At 37.5% G+C, this 17,093-nt stretch overlaps 1 protein-coding gene across 49 annotated transcripts in view; it reads left to right on the top strand.

Moving 5' to 3' along the window:
• The window catches only part of PTPN20 (protein tyrosine phosphatase non-receptor type 20), a 92,077-nt gene that overhangs the window by 49,247 nt on the left and 25,737 nt on the right, over nucleotides 1–17,093 (top strand). For 29 of the 49 annotated variants that reach the window (XM_063781727.1, XM_063781728.1, XM_054659527.2 and 26 more), the window contains 2 exons: nucleotides 4,468–4,619; nucleotides 7,435–7,525. The exons of 12 other annotated variants lie outside the window; for them this stretch is intronic. In XM_063781727.1, coding sequence (XP_063637797.1) covers nucleotides 4,468–4,619; nucleotides 7,435–7,525 — 243 coding nt within the window. The remainder of the gene's footprint in view (nucleotides 1–4,467; nucleotides 4,620–7,434; nucleotides 7,526–17,093) is intronic. 8 more of the 49 variants (XM_063781746.1, XM_024346355.3, XM_024346357.3 and 5 more) reach the window with 1 other exon arrangement.

Below are 17,093 nucleotides of genomic sequence, written 5' to 3'. Positions count from 1 at the left end.
CATCTCTCCATTGAAATTCTCCATTTGTTCATGTATATTGTCTACTTTTCCCACTGCCTTTTCACACATTGATTATCACTATTTTAAATTCATCACTTGACAGTTTTAACATATGTTATATCTCTGTCTGGTTCTGTTGATTGCTTTGTCTCTTGGCAACTTTTTTCTCTTTTTCTAACTTCTGTGTGTACTCTATAATTTTTTGGTTGAAAACTGAATATTGTGTAGTCTAGAGATAGAAGTAAAAATGTCTTATCCATGGTTTCACTCTTCATAGTTTCAGTTACCTGCAGTCAACCACAGACTAAAAATGTTAAGTGGACAATTCCAGATATAAACAATAAGTTTTAAATTGCACACTGTTCTGAGTAGTGTGATGAAACCTCACACTGTCCTGCTCTGTCCTGCCTGGGAGTGAATCATTCCTTTGCCCAGCATATTCATGCCCTATATGCTACCTGTCTATTAGTCAACTAGTAGTCATCTTGGTTATCAGATCTACTGTTTTGGCCTCACAGTGCTTGTGTTCAAGTAACCCTTATTTTACTTAGTAATGGCCCCAAAGAGTAGTGATGCTGGCAATTTGGATATGCCAAAGGGAAGCTGTAAAGTGCTTTCTTTACATGAAAAGGTGAAAGTTCTTGACTTAATAAGGAAAGAAAAAAATCATATGCTAAAGTTGTGTAGACCTATGGTAAGAATGAATCTTCTATCCAAGTTTTGCTGTTGCACATCAGAGTGCCAAAGTTATGGCCACAGTGCATGATACATGCTTACTTAAGATGGAAAAGGCATTAAATTTATGGGTGGAAGACATGAACAAAAATATGTTTCAGTTGATGACGATCAGGTTCAATACTATCCAGAGTTTCAGGCATCCACTGGGGGTCTTGGAACATATCCCCGGCAGATAAGGGGGAGCTATTGTAGTATTTCTTAGCTAAGTTCTAGACGCTGAGGTAAATAGGGATGGACATGACTCTTTTGTTGGTAGGCCTTCAGTGTGAGGAGTTGCATCAATTTACTCAGTAATGCAGCAGGGCTTGGGTTTGATGTTGCTATGGTTACCCTTAGTGCACCACCAGCTTCAAATTCCTCCAGTGTTACCTTACATGTAGAGGATTTGCCTCAGTGTTTACTCCACCCTCTGCTTTAGCTCTTCCCATTGTACATGCACCTCAGAGAAGGTCTTCTCCATGATCTTCTCTAATTCCCAGCAGTAGAGAGCTCTTACTTATGATTACCTTGCTTGCCAACCTGGTTGGGGTGACATTCTCTGCTGTCTTTGTTCAGTCTCAGTCTTAGGAAGGCCTCAGACGGTACCTCCTTTGTTATTTTGTCCATTCTGCAGGTTTAGGGAATATCTTATGGCCTGGGTCCAGGATGCTCTTCTCTCTTCCCTACCCCCAATGTTAATGAGTCTTCATTTGTGCCTTGAGGATGACAGAGTTTCATGCGTTTTCTCAGGTTCTTATGCTTTTGGTCCATTAGGGAAATAGGGAAAAGCATTCTGGGCATGCTTTGTGCCATTCCTGTGGATGCTGTTTTTCCCCTTCCCAAGCTTGCCCCACGAAGGAGGATTTCTCAAGTTCCTCACCCTGTCTGCAGCTTTTCTCCTGAGCCTCTGATGAGGTCCTCACATGCATTATCTTTTCACTGTTGGTTTTTAAACCTTTCTTGTCTTCATTACTGTATGTATACATGCCTTCGTCCTATGGCAATAAGTTGATTTTCAACTGTCTGCTTTGTTTCTTGCAGAATTCGATTTAATTATAAATTATTGCTGTAATTATGTACTTTTGAGTTTTACCTTTATTTTCTTAGGTTTATAAACTAATTTTTTTAAACCTCATTCTATTGTTTTCTTATCTCCTTGTGAACTCTTATTTAAAATAATTTTTCTTTTTCTTTCGACAGATGTTGCATACACAGTTCATTTTCCTTTTTAAGCTTATCTTCCATTTTAGAATAGATTTTAAAAATTATTCTGCATGCTATATTATATTATTATTTTTTCTGTGTTTCACATTTTATTCCATTTTGTTATGAACATGTATAGCTTTTTCTGTCTCTTCGGTTTTGTTGATTGAGCAGGAATGAATTCTTCCTGATTTCCATTTTTATTTGGATCTCATCATCTTCCCTTGTAAACTGTATTTTGGAGGGCTGCATTGTTTATTTTGACCGAGGACAATGATAAGTGTGCTGAAGGGATAGGGGCCAAGGAGCAGGATACTCAAAGGGCATGGTGTAGCTGAAATGTGAAGCAGATATCACAGATGCCCTTACTCAATATCAGTCACACCTTTCTCCTAGTGTACCTTCCTGTATGGCCCAGGCAGAAAAATGAAAAATTACATTTTCAAGACTTCCTGGTAGCTTATTTGGGCTTTGCCGATCATATGCACTTAGCCAAGATGTAAATGTGTAGAGAGGCATCCATTTTATTGCTATGCATCATAGCAGGCTTGGCGTTCCTGGTCCTCATTATAGGTAAGGTGATGTGTTACTAGAGCCAACAGTTGTGGTAGTGACTTTCTTATTTCTCCATTGTTGCTGAAGTGGTGTCATCTAGGAGCCAGTGGCTAGAAAAAATGGTCTCCAACTTCCTCAGTTTCCTAATTGTGGCAAAGACAGAACTTTTCTTGGCAGACCATTATGCAGTGTTGTTCTTGGATCATAATGAGAGAGGCATCTGTTCTTCAAGCCCACACAATGGTGATACAACACCAAATAGCTAGATCAAATCCCTTTCTGTAAACTGGCTGAAATGATTCCCATGATCTACAGCTGAAACCTCACCTTTATACTTTGATTGGAATTCTTGGACCAGGCTACAAGAAAAAGAGACCAAATTCAGAATGATGTTAATGATAAAGAGATGCATATTTTCTACCATAATGGAAGCCCAGAGATAGGAAGGATTCCAGGTTCAATATGATCAGTTGCTAATGTCATCAAGAACATAGTTTCTTTATGTTTTTCACATTTGCTATACTCCTTCCTCTTATGGCCATAAGAGGGCAGACTATGATAATTAGGTCCTTATACGTCTTTGTTTATGTCTGTACAGAGGGATGAGGGTAGAAGAGAGGTTTGCTTCTCTTTTTTACAAGACCAGCCTATTTCTATGGTTGGCGCAAATCTCCTACCTATTTCTGAATTATTCACTGGAAGGATCTTACTATGGAATGATCACAAATGGCTTTAACTAACCAGAGGGGTAGAATCAGTGTTGGGGAGTCAACACCAGTGTTTGTTACAGTCATTCTACATTTTCATTTTTTTCTCTCTTCATTCTCCCAGCTTTTGTACTAGCAAAGGTGGAACACAATGGGAAGATCTAAGAGTTTTTCTGTTGGGCATCAAAGATGATCAAAATGGCTTCTACGCTTGTGGGAATTTTATCTCCCCTTCCAGCCTGCTTAGACCTCCTCTCATACTAAGGTTAGGGATATTTGTGAGAAATTTTAGGATTTCTGTGCCTGTCTATCCCAACCAAGAGCCCTCACTTCCAACCCTACAAAGAGCCTCTGGATGTAGTGGAGTACCAAGATAAGATGTGCTTCCCAGGAATGTGCAGATTCTTAGAAATTTCCACCTCTTTCTTTTGCTATATTGTTTTGTATATATCTTTTTGCTGGTATTAACTTGATTATTGTTCACATTATTTGGCTTTGCAAAGAGATTATGAGAACTTGTTTTACTTGAACATCTTACCTCAAAATTTTGAAGCTTTTAAAATACTCTTTTACTGTTGACTTCTAGATTTATTGCATTTTGGCCAGTGGACATAATGTATAAAATTTCAGATGTTTGGAACCTTGACTGTCAACATTACCTAAAAGATCATAATTAAAAATAAAAAGATTGTATGTGTGCTATTAAATATTAATAGAATGTTCTCCCCAATTATTGGTTGCAAGTGTCCATATGTATCCATTATTCCGTCTTATTAATTATATTGCATAGATCCTCTCCATCCTTGGTGTGTGTGCACGTGTGTGCGTTCATGTTCAATCTGTTTCAGAGTAATGAAACAGGACGTGAACTCTCCACATCACCACATCTCAGACTCTAGGAACTTCCAAACACTTGGTCCCAGGGAGGGCAAAAGTTCTCTTTCCTAATCCAAGCCTTGTACGTTCTTGCCTTGGCATAATTTTCAATCCATATACCCAATTCACATTATAAAACTGAACACTTCTCAATCCACAGCATTCGTTATGTTTATGGCACTGAACAGTTTTCTCCAAGGACAGTGGATTTTGTATAATTTCAAGGTGTAAATAGCCATGATTTTTCCAAAGGAAGCCTCTTTCAAAGTAGTAGACTCTTCACCCGTGGAAAAATAAACTTCTGTTTACCCTTAAATGGCTGTGTCTTTAAGAGAAACAGAAACAAAAATAAAATCTCCCTTCACATATATACCAGTAACTTACATATGTGAATTTTTCTCTTCCTTAGATACGCGCAAAATTGTTTCTGAAGGAGAACTAGATCAGTTGGCTCAGATTCGGCCATTAATATTCAATTTTCATGAGCAGACAGCCATCAAGGATTGTTTGAAAATCCTTGAGGAAAAAACAGCAGCATATGATATCATGCAGGAATTTATGGTAAATATTTTCTTAACGAAAGTCTATATGTGATTTCTTTTTTTATATCATTGCCAGAGGGTTTCTTTTCTTTTCTTTCTTTATTTGGTTTTAGTACATTGTTTTTACTTTTAAATATTATATATATTTTAAAGTAATAGATGTACATGGTTAAAAAAAAAGCCAAATAGCATAAAAGGATATAAAATAGAAAGTCTCTCTCTTTCTCTCAAGACTTTCTAGGGCCCCTTTACACTATTCATTTTGTCATTTTGTCATGCAAACTTTTAAAAAAATTTGTTGGAATGCACTTTACATCCTTAAATTTGTTTTCCTCCTAGATACAATTTCCAAGTATATTATCAGCATGTATAGCAGTATCTCATTTTTTTAAGTGTTGCATGGTAATTATATGGATAAGTACCTTAATTTATTTAATATTTAATTTCTGAAATTAGGGTACTTATCCATATAATTAACTACCATGGAACATTTGGACATTTAGGTTGTTCTAGTCTTTGCTATTATGAACAGCGGTCATCTCTCTTCATATACTGTATGCATATATTTAAATATTTTTTGAACAAATTCCTACAAAGACAATATTAATATTTTGGGCTATCATTTTTTTGGATCTTTTCTCATCTCTTAAATGACAAATTATTTCTTATTGATTACTTAATTGGTATTTATTTGAGAACAAAAGAATATCTTTCCATATGTTTTTAAGCCTTTTATATTTTCAGTGAACTGCTAGTTTCAATTCTTTGCCCCATTTTCCTTTTTTTTTTTTCTTATTGGTTACTCTTTTTTTTTTTTGAGATGAGTCTTGCTCTTGTCCCCCAGGCTGGAGTGCAGTGGTGCGATCTCGGCTCACTGCAACCTCCGCCTCCCAGGTTCAAGCGATTCTCCTGCCTCAGCCTCCCGAGTAGCTGGGATTACAGGTGCCTGCCACCATACCTGGCTAATTTTTGTATTTTTAGTAGAGACAGGGTTTCACCATGTTGGCCAGGCTGCTCTCAAACTCCTGACCTAAGGTGATCAACCCACCTCGGCCTCCCAAAGTGCTGGGATTACAGGCGTGAGCCACCGCGCCTGGCCAATTACTAACTCTTTAAGGAAAAAATTATGCCTTTGTATGTCTTACACGTAGTATTTTTTCTGCTGTTGTTTGTGTTACACACAGGTGCACATGCATGTGCACACACATGCCTATTTACCATGAAGAAATAGCTGATTTTTAGTGGTCAAATATGGCAATCTTTGCTTTTGGGGCTTCTGGGTTTGGGGCTTTCTGTGCTCTTTAGGAATGCTTCTTTTACTCTAGGATTGTAATAATTACTTCATGTTTTTTTCTAGTACCTTTATGATTTTTAAGCATTTAAATCTTTGATGCAGCTAGAATTTAATTTGGTATAAGATGTTTGATAGGGACTCAGCATTATATAACTATTCAATTGTCCCAAGACTCTCCTGGAATTTCTCTTGAGTGAGGTAAAATGCCACTTTTATCATATACTAGAGCCTTACATATATTTTAATTTATTCTTGGACTTTTTCTACTGATTTTCTTATTCCTTTATTGGTATTGTTCTATTAATTAGCATAGCTTCATATTATCTTTTAACATCTAATGAGACTCATCTGCCATCATTATTCATTCATAAATGAATTTTTTCTCATTCTTCCTACAGAATTTTTTCCAGATTAATTTTAAAATTGATTTTCAGAAAGACTTGATCATTTTATTGTACTACTTAAAACCTTCACAGGCTCCTTGTTCCCCATGGCAGTGGTTGCTAGGTTGGCTACCCAAGAGTTACCCAAGAGCTTTGAAAATGTATAGATTCTCAGGCTTTCTCCACAAATATTCTAATAAAGTATGACTAGCTACCTCCTAATTTCATTTATATATGAAACAAGATATTTTATAGTTTTAGTCTGTTGTTGGACTACATCATGTGCTTTGTGCTCTTATTACCGTATTAGTCACAGTTTCCCAAAGGGACATGTATGCCTCCATTATTTCCACCCCTTCACCTTCTCTCCTCTTTCCTTCTAAGTACACACTGTTTTTCATATGCTAACTTCCAGTGACTCACTAAGGCCCAGTTCAAGGGCTGTTTCCCTTTGAGGAGCTTTTCTTCTTGACTTTTAGGTGCAATCTAGTGCTGTCATTTATTCTACTGTCTCCATACATTGGTCACATGGTATTTGATTACATGTCCTCTAACTACTCTGTTCACTCCTTAAGGATGAGGCCATTATCCAATTCATCCCTGTATTCCAGTGTCTGAAACAGGGCCAGGTACCTACTAAATGCGTAATAAGTGTTTGTTGAATTCACACTTGGTAAAGAAATTTTTTGAAAGGAAGGATTCTTAGGGTCCTAACTATAATTTCTTCAAAGGGGAAGGGTAAATTGTGAGACTGTTTGTATATATTTTTTGTTTATATGTTTTTGTTGTTGTTATTTTATTTTTATTTATAAAATGATAGATCTGTGGGTAGGTTCTGAGAAATGAATAGCTTGTATTTCCTTTTTTATGAAAGAAGAACAAAATGAAGTTCAAGTGGAAAGTATCTCCAGAAAGTTTAACATTTTCTTATTAACCAACTCATTGATTGGCATGTGAAACTTGAGATATTTTATATAGCACTTTTTAAATGGGGATCTAGCTTCACTTATCATACAACACATTAAATAGCAGGTCATGTCATATAGGGATTTAAGGATCATGAGCACTAAACAAAGGCATATTTTTTTCTTTTTTATTGGTTATAGTAAATACACAATTTATTATTTATTTATTTATTCATTTTTAACCTTTTAAAGGCTTTAGAACTTAAGAATCTGCCTGGTGAGTTCAACTCTGGGAATCAACCAAGCAACAGAGAAAAAAACAGATACCGAGATATTCTTCCATGTAAGCTAAAAATGGTTTTGATTATTTTCCTGTTTACATTTAGAAAAAGTGCAAAGGGCACTGTATGGCTTTTTGTATGAGACATTTTGGCCTGTGACCATGATAAAGGGTTCTGGTACATAGCACTGGGTGATCTGGGCATATTCTAAGATATGTGCTAGATATGAGAGAGTCAGGTCCTCTGTTTTCTGGTACATCCTTCAGCAACTGTTACAGGGTCCTTTACAGCAGTCCTTCAGCCTTGTTCTCATATATTGCTGCTTCTCAGAGCATGAGCCTTCCAAAACATAAAATCCAATAGTCTGAGTCATACACCACTTTTGGTACCCGAAGCCTTAACCACCTTCTCTGGCTATTTTGTTTAGACACGCGAAAAAAGAGCTATTTGCATCCTTCATCCTGGACAATAAAGCTGTTAATCTGCTCTCCAACAGGAGGCTGCCTTTTGATTGTCTCCACAGAGCCTTAACATTGCTTCCCTGTGTTGGATGGGAGGGTAGTGGCACCTTCTGTCCTCCTCACTCAGTTACTCTTAGGAGTTATCCATCTCAGGCCATTCAAAGAGCAGAATCAAAACACAGCAATGCAATTTTAATCTTAGGCAGGATATCTCATTCCATAACTCACATTCCTTTCAAAGTCAAAGTTTTTCAAAACTAAATTTACTATTTTACTTCCTCCAACTTGACCCTCTTCTTATATTCTATATCTTATGTAATCACCAAGTTCAAACCAGAAAACAGGGAGTCAGTTGATTCTACCTCCATAATACCTCTGGGGTCCTCCCCCATCTCTCAGTTCCCACTGCTGCTGACTTAGACTGAGCCCATTTTACCTCTCAGCTGGTTACGTTCTTCTTTACTGCCTCCCTTTCTGATCATTCACAAAAGCTACTGAGATTTTCTTAAAATGCAAGTCAGAACATGTAGCTCTTCTTTTAAAGCTCTTTCTTGGCTCTTTGTTACTATCATGGTACAGTTGTTTAACATGGCCTAAGAATTTCACTTGTTTGCCTCTCTAGCCTTAGCTCTCCCACAAAACTTCTTTTGGTATCTAGAATTCATAATTCTTTTCTTATTTGTTGGTTTTTATGCCTCTTAACCTGCAGTTCTTGAAAGAACTACTCATCCCTTCTTTGCCGAGGCAGTTCCTGCTATCTTTCTTAACCAGCTCCAATAGGCTTTTCTTATTTTCCTCAAAGCTAGGTTTGGTGTTTTTCCAGTAGTCTCACAGCATCTTGTAACCACTCTCCCCTTCTACCAAACCATATTTTAATTATTTTCACTTTTGTTTCTCCTACTAGACTTGAGATAGTTATTATAAAAACCAGAGTGGAACACAGTGACTGCGGTCACTAGATAAAAATACCTTCATGTTTAGTTGGTTTATTAGAATTGAAACTAACTTTATGATGATAAAAAACAAGTACATATCCAACATGGTTAAAATAAGCTATTCTGTTATCTTCTGTGGGGAGAGTGTGGAGAAGTGCATTGATGAATACTTCTGAAATCAGAATAATGAACCATGATTAGACATTTTAATAAATAATACTAATAATTTGTTGCTTCTCCAAAATGTCAAAGGTCCAAATTTTATAATTTCTATTTCTGCATGTGCAGTTTGCCCTCAAGGAGACTAAAAGCAAACATGCCTTAAAAATTAGCCTCTCGGGATTGTAAGAAGCTCATTTTACAATAGAAGGTACACATAATATTTGATCTGACTTGAAGTTTTTATTCTGGATATCAAAAGAGTTACAACTAAGAAATTCAAAGATAATAAAAATAATGTTAAATCATTAAAGTAAGGGAAGTTATATAAAACTTTTGGCTTTTCATAAAAGAAAAGAAACTATAATTCAACCATGTTCTTTTCAAAGGCCCATTGGTATATCTACCTCATAACGCAGTGTAATCTAATCTGAAACTCAGCCAACTTAAGTGGCCATCATAGAAAGCTCTGTGGTTTTTTTAATCACACATTTCTTGACTTTATAGAAGAGGTTCCTGAAGACTCATATTAAGAAAGCTAAAGAAGTAATTTATTTGTCGTCTTCAAATGCTGAGAACACTAAATAGATGAATTCACACACCTTTGAACACTGCACATATAGGGAGCCTTCACTTTGCATGGCCCCAATATGCTCAAATATCAGTTACTGTGTTTAGCTAAATAACACCAGTCCCACAATACAATTCACATTTTAGTTACCACAATATATTCACTGCAAGTAATTGCCTAAAGTAGTAAGCATCTTTGCTGGCACTTTAGTCCACAAGTCCCTATGTAAATAACAGATGTGCATCATGACCAGTGACTAATAAATGTTACTTCTTTCAAAATATGTCAGTGATAGGTAACTGTGAGCCTCTTATTCAGTTCACACACAGCAAAGCATGTGATTGTGTTGTCTCCTTGTCTCTCAATGGTAAACCCCTATGACCTTTTACCAAAATGTATAATCAAGAGAGAGATTTGGCTGAGAGAGATGAAACTGCAATAAAGAGATAAAAAGTGATAATGTTGGAAATGAAATTTGAATGGAGTTATAGAAGAACTAGCTGACCAGGGACATGCTGACACTGCTACTGCTCAAAAGACCCTAGAGCTGCAGCCTAAGGCACCTGTGGAAGGGGAACTTACCGACATGAATGACCAAAGTGCTTGTGAGGAAAAGGATAAAGGCAACCTAGGGGAAGCAATGATGGTAGAAAACTTGACATTAAAGAAACTTTGGAGCTATTTCACAACAATATAAGTGCCAAGGATAAAAGGTGGAAACTGAGCCAGACTTGGAAGTTAGCCTAGACATAGAAAAAATGCTCACTCTGTATTGTAAGTTATAACAACAAAAAGAAGAGGCAAACACTGTTCAAACTACTCTGGGTAAGTTTTTTTTTTTTTTTTTTTTTTTTTTTTTAACAAATTAAATGCTTTAATTCCCAATATTTCTAATGTTTTAAATTACAATGTTCTAAATAAATATTAGTCTTGCTATTTTTTGCTTCTCTATATATGTATAGCCAGCAATAAGTGAGTTTTTAATGATTTCACAAAAAATGTTAAGAGCCATGAAACAAGAATAATATTTCCTATTGATTACTAAGATCCTTTTGTGACTGGGCGCGGTGGCTCATGCCTGTAATCCCAGCACTTTGGGAGGCCGAGGCGGGCAGATCAGGAGGTCAGGAGATCGAGACCATCCTGGCTAACACGGTGAAACCCTGTCTGTACTAAAAATACAAAAAAATTAGCTGGGCGTGGTGGAGGCCCCTGTAGTCCCAGCTACTCAGGAGGCTGAGGCAGGAGAATGGCGTGAACCCAGGAGGCAGAGCTTGCAGTGAGCCGAGCTGAGATAGCGCCACTGCACTCCAGCCCGGGCGACAGAGCAAGACTCCGTCTCAACAACAACAACAACAACAACAACAACAAAGGTCCTTTTGCATGGTTTCAACTTGCATGGTCATATTTATGGCCCTGTACCATCATGCCAAGCAAGAATGGCCTTTATTATGTAGTATAGGAATTTTTAGGTATAAAGACAATATCTTCCATTTCTTTACCATTTCACAACTTACAAAGCAGTTTGAAGGCTAATAAAAGAGCGAGTCACACAGGTTCTCCAACTCCTGGCCTAATATTTTTTCTGTTACTTATCTATCAGGGACCTACTCAGAACTAATAAAGGTAGTGACTTAGGTTTCTGTTAGCTTCTCACTTTTCAGAGCATGCTTACATATTTCTCATTGAGTGTTCTGTATGATCATGTGAGAAGAACAGAGAAGATGATAATATCTAAATTTAATGCAAGACAATAAGGAAGGGATGATCTTTCAACAAATCTTCTGGACAGTTGCATATTCATGTACCAAAAATGAACTTTGATTCTTACCTCACAACTTATATAAAAATTAACTCAAAATAGATTATAGACCTATCATTAGAGTTAAAAACATAAAACTTCTGAAAGAAACCGTAGGAGAAAATGTTACTGCCCTTGGCTTTGGCAAATTTTTCCTAAATAGGACACAAAACCCTCAAATTGTAAAAGAAAAAAAATAAATTGGACTTCATCAAATTAAAAAAAAAACCCTGCTCTTCAAAGCATATTATTATAAAACCAAAAAGGAAAGCAACAGGCTAGAAGAAAAATACAGGCAAAACATTTATCTCACAAAAACTTATATTTATAATCTATAATTACTACAAATCAAGAAGAGGACAAATAACCCAACACTAAATGAGCAAAAAATTTGAGCAGACACTTCTCAAGGAACATATAAGGATGGCAAATAAATGCATGAAATGATATTCACCATTGTAAATCATTAGGAAAATGCAAATTAAAACCATAACGAGATACCATTTTATACTCACTGCAATGAAATGGAGTTTGTTTCTAATAAAGTTAAACATGTACCTACCATATGATTTAGCAGTTCTATTCATATGTTTTACCTAAGAGAAATTAAAGCATATGTCTGCATAAAGACTTATATACTAATGTTCATATCAGCTTTACTTATAATAGCCAAAAACTGGAAACAGTGCAAATGCCCATCAACGGAAGAGTGAATAAACAAATTGTGGTATGTCTACATAATAGAATGCAACTAGGCAATAAAAAATGACTAACAATGCATTGAACAACATGAATGAATCTTAAAATAATTTTACTCAGTGAAATAAGCCAGTCAAAAGAGTATATACTGTGTTTTATGAGCCAAATTAAATTCTCCCAAAATTTGTATGTTGAAGTTCCAACCCTTTGTACCTCAGAATGTGACCTGATTTGGAGATAGGGCCTTTAAAGTAGTAATTAATATAAAATGAGGTTCTTAGAGTGTGCCCAATCCAATCCATCAGGTGTCCTTATATAAAGAAGAAATTGGGACACACAAGAGACATCAGGGATCCAAAGGCACAGAGAAAGGTCCATGTGAAGACACAGCAAGAAGGCAGCCATTGGCAGGCCAAGGAGAGAGGCCTCAGGAAAAACCAAGCCTGCTGCCACCTTGATCTTTGTCTTAGTTTGTTTGTGTTGCTATAAAGGAATAATTTATGAAGGAAAGGGATTTAGTTAGCTCATAGTTCCGCAGACCGGAAGGTTCAAGAGTGGGCATCTGGTGAGGGCTACGGGCTGCTTCCACTCATGGTGGAAAGTGAAGTAAAACCAGCATATGCAGAGATCACATGGTGAGAGAGGAAGCAGGAGAGAAATGGGGAGGTACCAGGCTCTTGCAGAACGAATAGAGTGAGAGCTCACTCATGCCATTAATCTATTAATGAGGGATGTGCCCTTGTGACTCAAACACCTCCCATTAGGCTCCACTTCCAACATTGGGAATCAAGTTTCAACATGAGGTTTAGAAGGGCCAAACATCTAAATCATAGCATTTTGCCCCCGGCCCTTTAAAACTTATGTTCTTACCACATTGCAAAATACAATTATTCCTTCCCAATAGTCCCTAAAAGTCAACTTGTTTCAGCACCAACTTAAAAGTTCAAAGTCACATCTGAGACTCAAAGTAAGTTCTTTCCAGTTGTAAGCCTGTAAAATCAAAAAAGAGATTATTTACCTCCAAGGTACAATGGTGGTACAGGCACTGGGTAAACGTTTCCATTCCAAAAAGGAAAAATTGGTCAAAAGAAAGGGATAATAGGCCCCATGCAAGTCCAAAACACAGCAGGGCACACTTTAAATCTTAAAGCTCCAAAATAATCTCCTTTGACTCTATCTCCTACATATTGGTCACAGTGGTGTGTGGGGTGGGCTCCCAAGGCCTTGAGTAGCCCTTCCCCCATAGCTTTGCTGGGCGTAGACCACTGTCTGCTTCCATGGGTTGTAATAATGCTGCAGCTTTTTCAGGCTGAGGTGGAATGCTGTGGATAGCTCTACTATTGTGGGGTTCCAGCACCTTTGTGAGTCCACTAAGAGTTGCCCTGGTGGGGACTCTAAGGAAACTCCAACCCAACATTTCCACTAAAGATTGCCTTGGTAGGGGCTCTCTTTGGTGGCTCCACTCCTGCAATAGGCATCTGTCTGCTCTCCCAGGCTTTTTAATATATTCTCTGAAATTTAGGTTAAAGCTGCCAAGCCTCCATGTCCCTTGCATTCTGGATGCCTGCAGACTTAACACCACATGAATGCCACCAAGGCTTACCACTTAGCCCCTCAGGAGCAGTGGCCCAAACCCTACCTGGGGCCATTTGACCCACTGCTGGAGCCAGAGCAGCCAGGATGTGGGGAGCAGCATCCTGAGGTGGCCAAGGGCAGTGGTGCTCCAGGTCTGTCCCCAGAAGACCTTGGGGCCTATTAGGGAAGGGGTGGCCCCAAATATTTCTGAAGTGCCTTTGGGCACTTTTTCCAGACACTCTCTCATATTATTGTCTTTTTCTGAGCCTTCCACACACTTCCAACCTCCGCTCATCACCCAGTTCCAAAACTGCTTCCACATTTTCAGGTATCTTTATAGCAACACCCCAATTCTCAGTACCAATTTTCTGTCTTATTCCATTTTGTATTGCTATAAAGGAATACTTGGGGCTGGTTAATTTATAAATAAAAGAGGTTTATTTAATTCCCAGTTCTGCTGGCTGGAAGGTTCAAGATTGGGCCTCTAGTGAGGGCCTCAGGCTACTTCCACTCATGGTAGAAGGTGAAGTGGAATCAGCATGTGCAGAGATTACATGGTGAAAGAAGACACAAGAGGGAGAGAGAGAGGTGCCTGGTCCTTTTTAATAATCGGTTTTTGCAGCAGTGAATAGAGTGAGAACTCACTCAACCCCGAAGAAGGGCATCAATCTATTCATGAGTGATTTGTCTCCATGACTCAAAACCTCCCATTAGGCCCCACTTCCAATGTTGGGGATCAGTTTTCAACATAAGGTTTGGAGAGGACAAACATCCAAACCATAATAATACTGGACTTCCAGCCTCCAGAATGTGAAAATAAATTTCAAACCTAGAAAACTAATATACTGTATGCTTCCACATATATAAAATGTTAGAAAATTTAAACTAATTTGTATTGACAGAACGTCTCAGTGGTTGCCTTGGGGCAAGATGAGAGCAAGAAGGATAGATTATAAAGAGGCATGAGGATAGTTTTGCACTGATGGAGATGTTTAATTATCTTTATTGTGGTGGTGGTCTCATGGGTGCACATGTATGACAGTTTTACCTCTATAAACTGTTAAAAAGGTGGTTTGTGAGTGCAAAAGGTATATTACACTTTTAAAAAATTTTCATACACTTCAGCATTATAATATAGATAGATGGGAAGACAAGCTCTTTAAGGCAGAGATTTAACAAGCTTCTTTCTGTACTTCTTGAGGTTGCTCTATGTTTGTTTCTGCTACTACCACCCACTAATAATAATAGTAGTAGTAACACTAATATGTTTATTACTATTGCTTATTACTAATTTAAGTCTGTTATAGGTAGTAATGTTTAATCCCCACAACAACCTACCTCTGAGGTGTCAGTATGTTAGTGTCCGTGTTTACAGAAAGGCTAAAAGAGATAAGTAATTTTCTCACATTCACACTGCAAATAGGAGAGAGATCTGGGATTCAAACCCAGGCCTAACCACCACTGTATTTATTGTACATTGTTTTCTTTCCTATTTCAAGAAACCTTTTTTTTTTTCTCCTTTTGAGATGGAGTCTCACTGTCGCCCAGGCTGGAGTGCAGTGGCATAGTCTCAGCTCACCGCAACCTTTGCCTCCTGGATTCAAGCGATTTTCCTGCCTCAGCCTCCTGAGTAGCTGGGATTACAGGCATGTGCCACCACACCCGGCTAATTTTGTATTTTTAGTAGAGATGGGTTTTCTCCATGTTGGTCAGGCTGGTCTCGAACTCCTGACCTCAGGTGATCCACCCACCTCGGCCTCCCAAAGTGCTGGGATTATAAGCATGAGCCACCGCACCCAGCTGTTTTGTTTCTTTAAGAATCAGAGTCTACTTGGAGTGCAGTAGCATAATCATAGCTCACCGAAACCTCAAACTCCTGAGCTCAAGCAATCCTCCCACCTCAGCTTCCCAAGTAGTTGGGACTATGGGGATGGGCATGTGCCACCATACCCAGCTAATTTTTTATTCATTTATTTTTTTTTAGAAACAGGGACTCACGCTTTTGCTTAGGCTGGTCTCAAACTCTTGGCTTCAAGTGATCCTTCTGTCTCAGCCTCCCAAGTAGCTGGAATGCCTGGCTCTCGTCATTCTTCTTATAGATATGAAACTATGTTTTGTAGTATTTGTTGCTATTACTTCATTTTCTTTCCCATTTCCCTTAATTTGAAATCACTGTTCTGATGAATTAATTGTTTGATTGGAGATGGGTATAAGTAGTCGATGCAGTCTCAAGCTCTACTTTTTTTTTTTTTTTTTTTTATCCTGATAAACGAATATCCTTGTTGGTTTTAGGAATCTTGGGTTTTAGTTCTTTTTTTTCTCATTTTTTTTCCCTGAGTGTTACTTCACTGTCCTCTTCCTTCCAGTGTTTTAGATGAGAACTGTAATGGCCATCTGACTCCTTTTCTTCATGAGAAATATGCTCTTTTATTTCAAAATCTTTAACTAGTTTCCTGGAATTAAATAATGTTACCAGGTATGCTTCATTTCCATCATTCTTACCTAGACAAATAAACCCTTTAATTGATCTTCCTTTAGCTGTAATTTCTACTCTTCAGTCTACTCTTGTCTTTTTTTTTTTTTTTTAGTTTCTATGAATTTTAGGGTTGCCCCTTGGTTCTATCTTATAAAACCTTTTCTCGTTACTTCTTCTACCTCTGTAGTTTTGCAAGTACTTTATCTCTCTCTCTCTCTCGTTTTTATTCTTATTTTTTTCTTTCACTTGGTTTTATAGGAAACTAATATAAGTTTTTAAAAAATTTCCTCCTTCAAATCATCTACTAAAATTTTTAGCTTGTTTAATGGTTAATTTCATGTGTCAACTAGGCTAGGCTATGATACTCAGCTATTTGGTCAAATATTAGTCTAGATGTTGGTGTGAAGGTATTTTTTAAAAGATGTAATTAACATTTAGATTAGCAGACTTTGAGTAAAGCTGATTAGCCTCCATAATGAGAGTGGGCCTTATTCAGTCAGTTGAAGTCATTAAGAAAAAAACGCTAAAATTTCCAGAGGAAGAAGGAATTCTACCTCCAGACTGCCTTTGCACTCAAGACTACAATGTCAACTTTTCCCTGGGGTCTAACCTGCTGGCCTGCCCTGAAGATATTGACTTGCCAGTCCCCACAATCATGAGTCAGTTCTTTAAAATAAATCTTTCTCACTGTATATATACAGCCTATTGATTCTATTTATCTAGAGAATCTAGAGTAACAGAATTTGGTACTGAGAGCAATTCTAGAGGAACAGAATTTTAAGGATGAGTTTTATGAATTACTTCCCTAATCTGATAAGATGTAAAGGCATTAATGACTTTTCAGTAGTGAATAGAGTATTAATAATTCATAGTGTAATGTGACAGTAGAGATATGCAAAGTATTGCCATTAGGTAATCCTATTCAGACATTTACAAGAAGCAAGGTTCTGGGT

The sequence above is a fragment of the Pan troglodytes genome, chromosome 8, assembly GCF_028858775.2.
Source record: "Pan troglodytes isolate AG18354 chromosome 8, NHGRI_mPanTro3-v2.0_pri, whole genome shotgun sequence".
Lineage (NCBI taxonomy): Eukaryota > Metazoa > Chordata > Mammalia > Primates > Hominidae > Pan > Pan troglodytes.
Note: the sequence above shows the minus strand (reverse complement) of the source record. Positions and strands in the feature narration are given on the sequence as shown.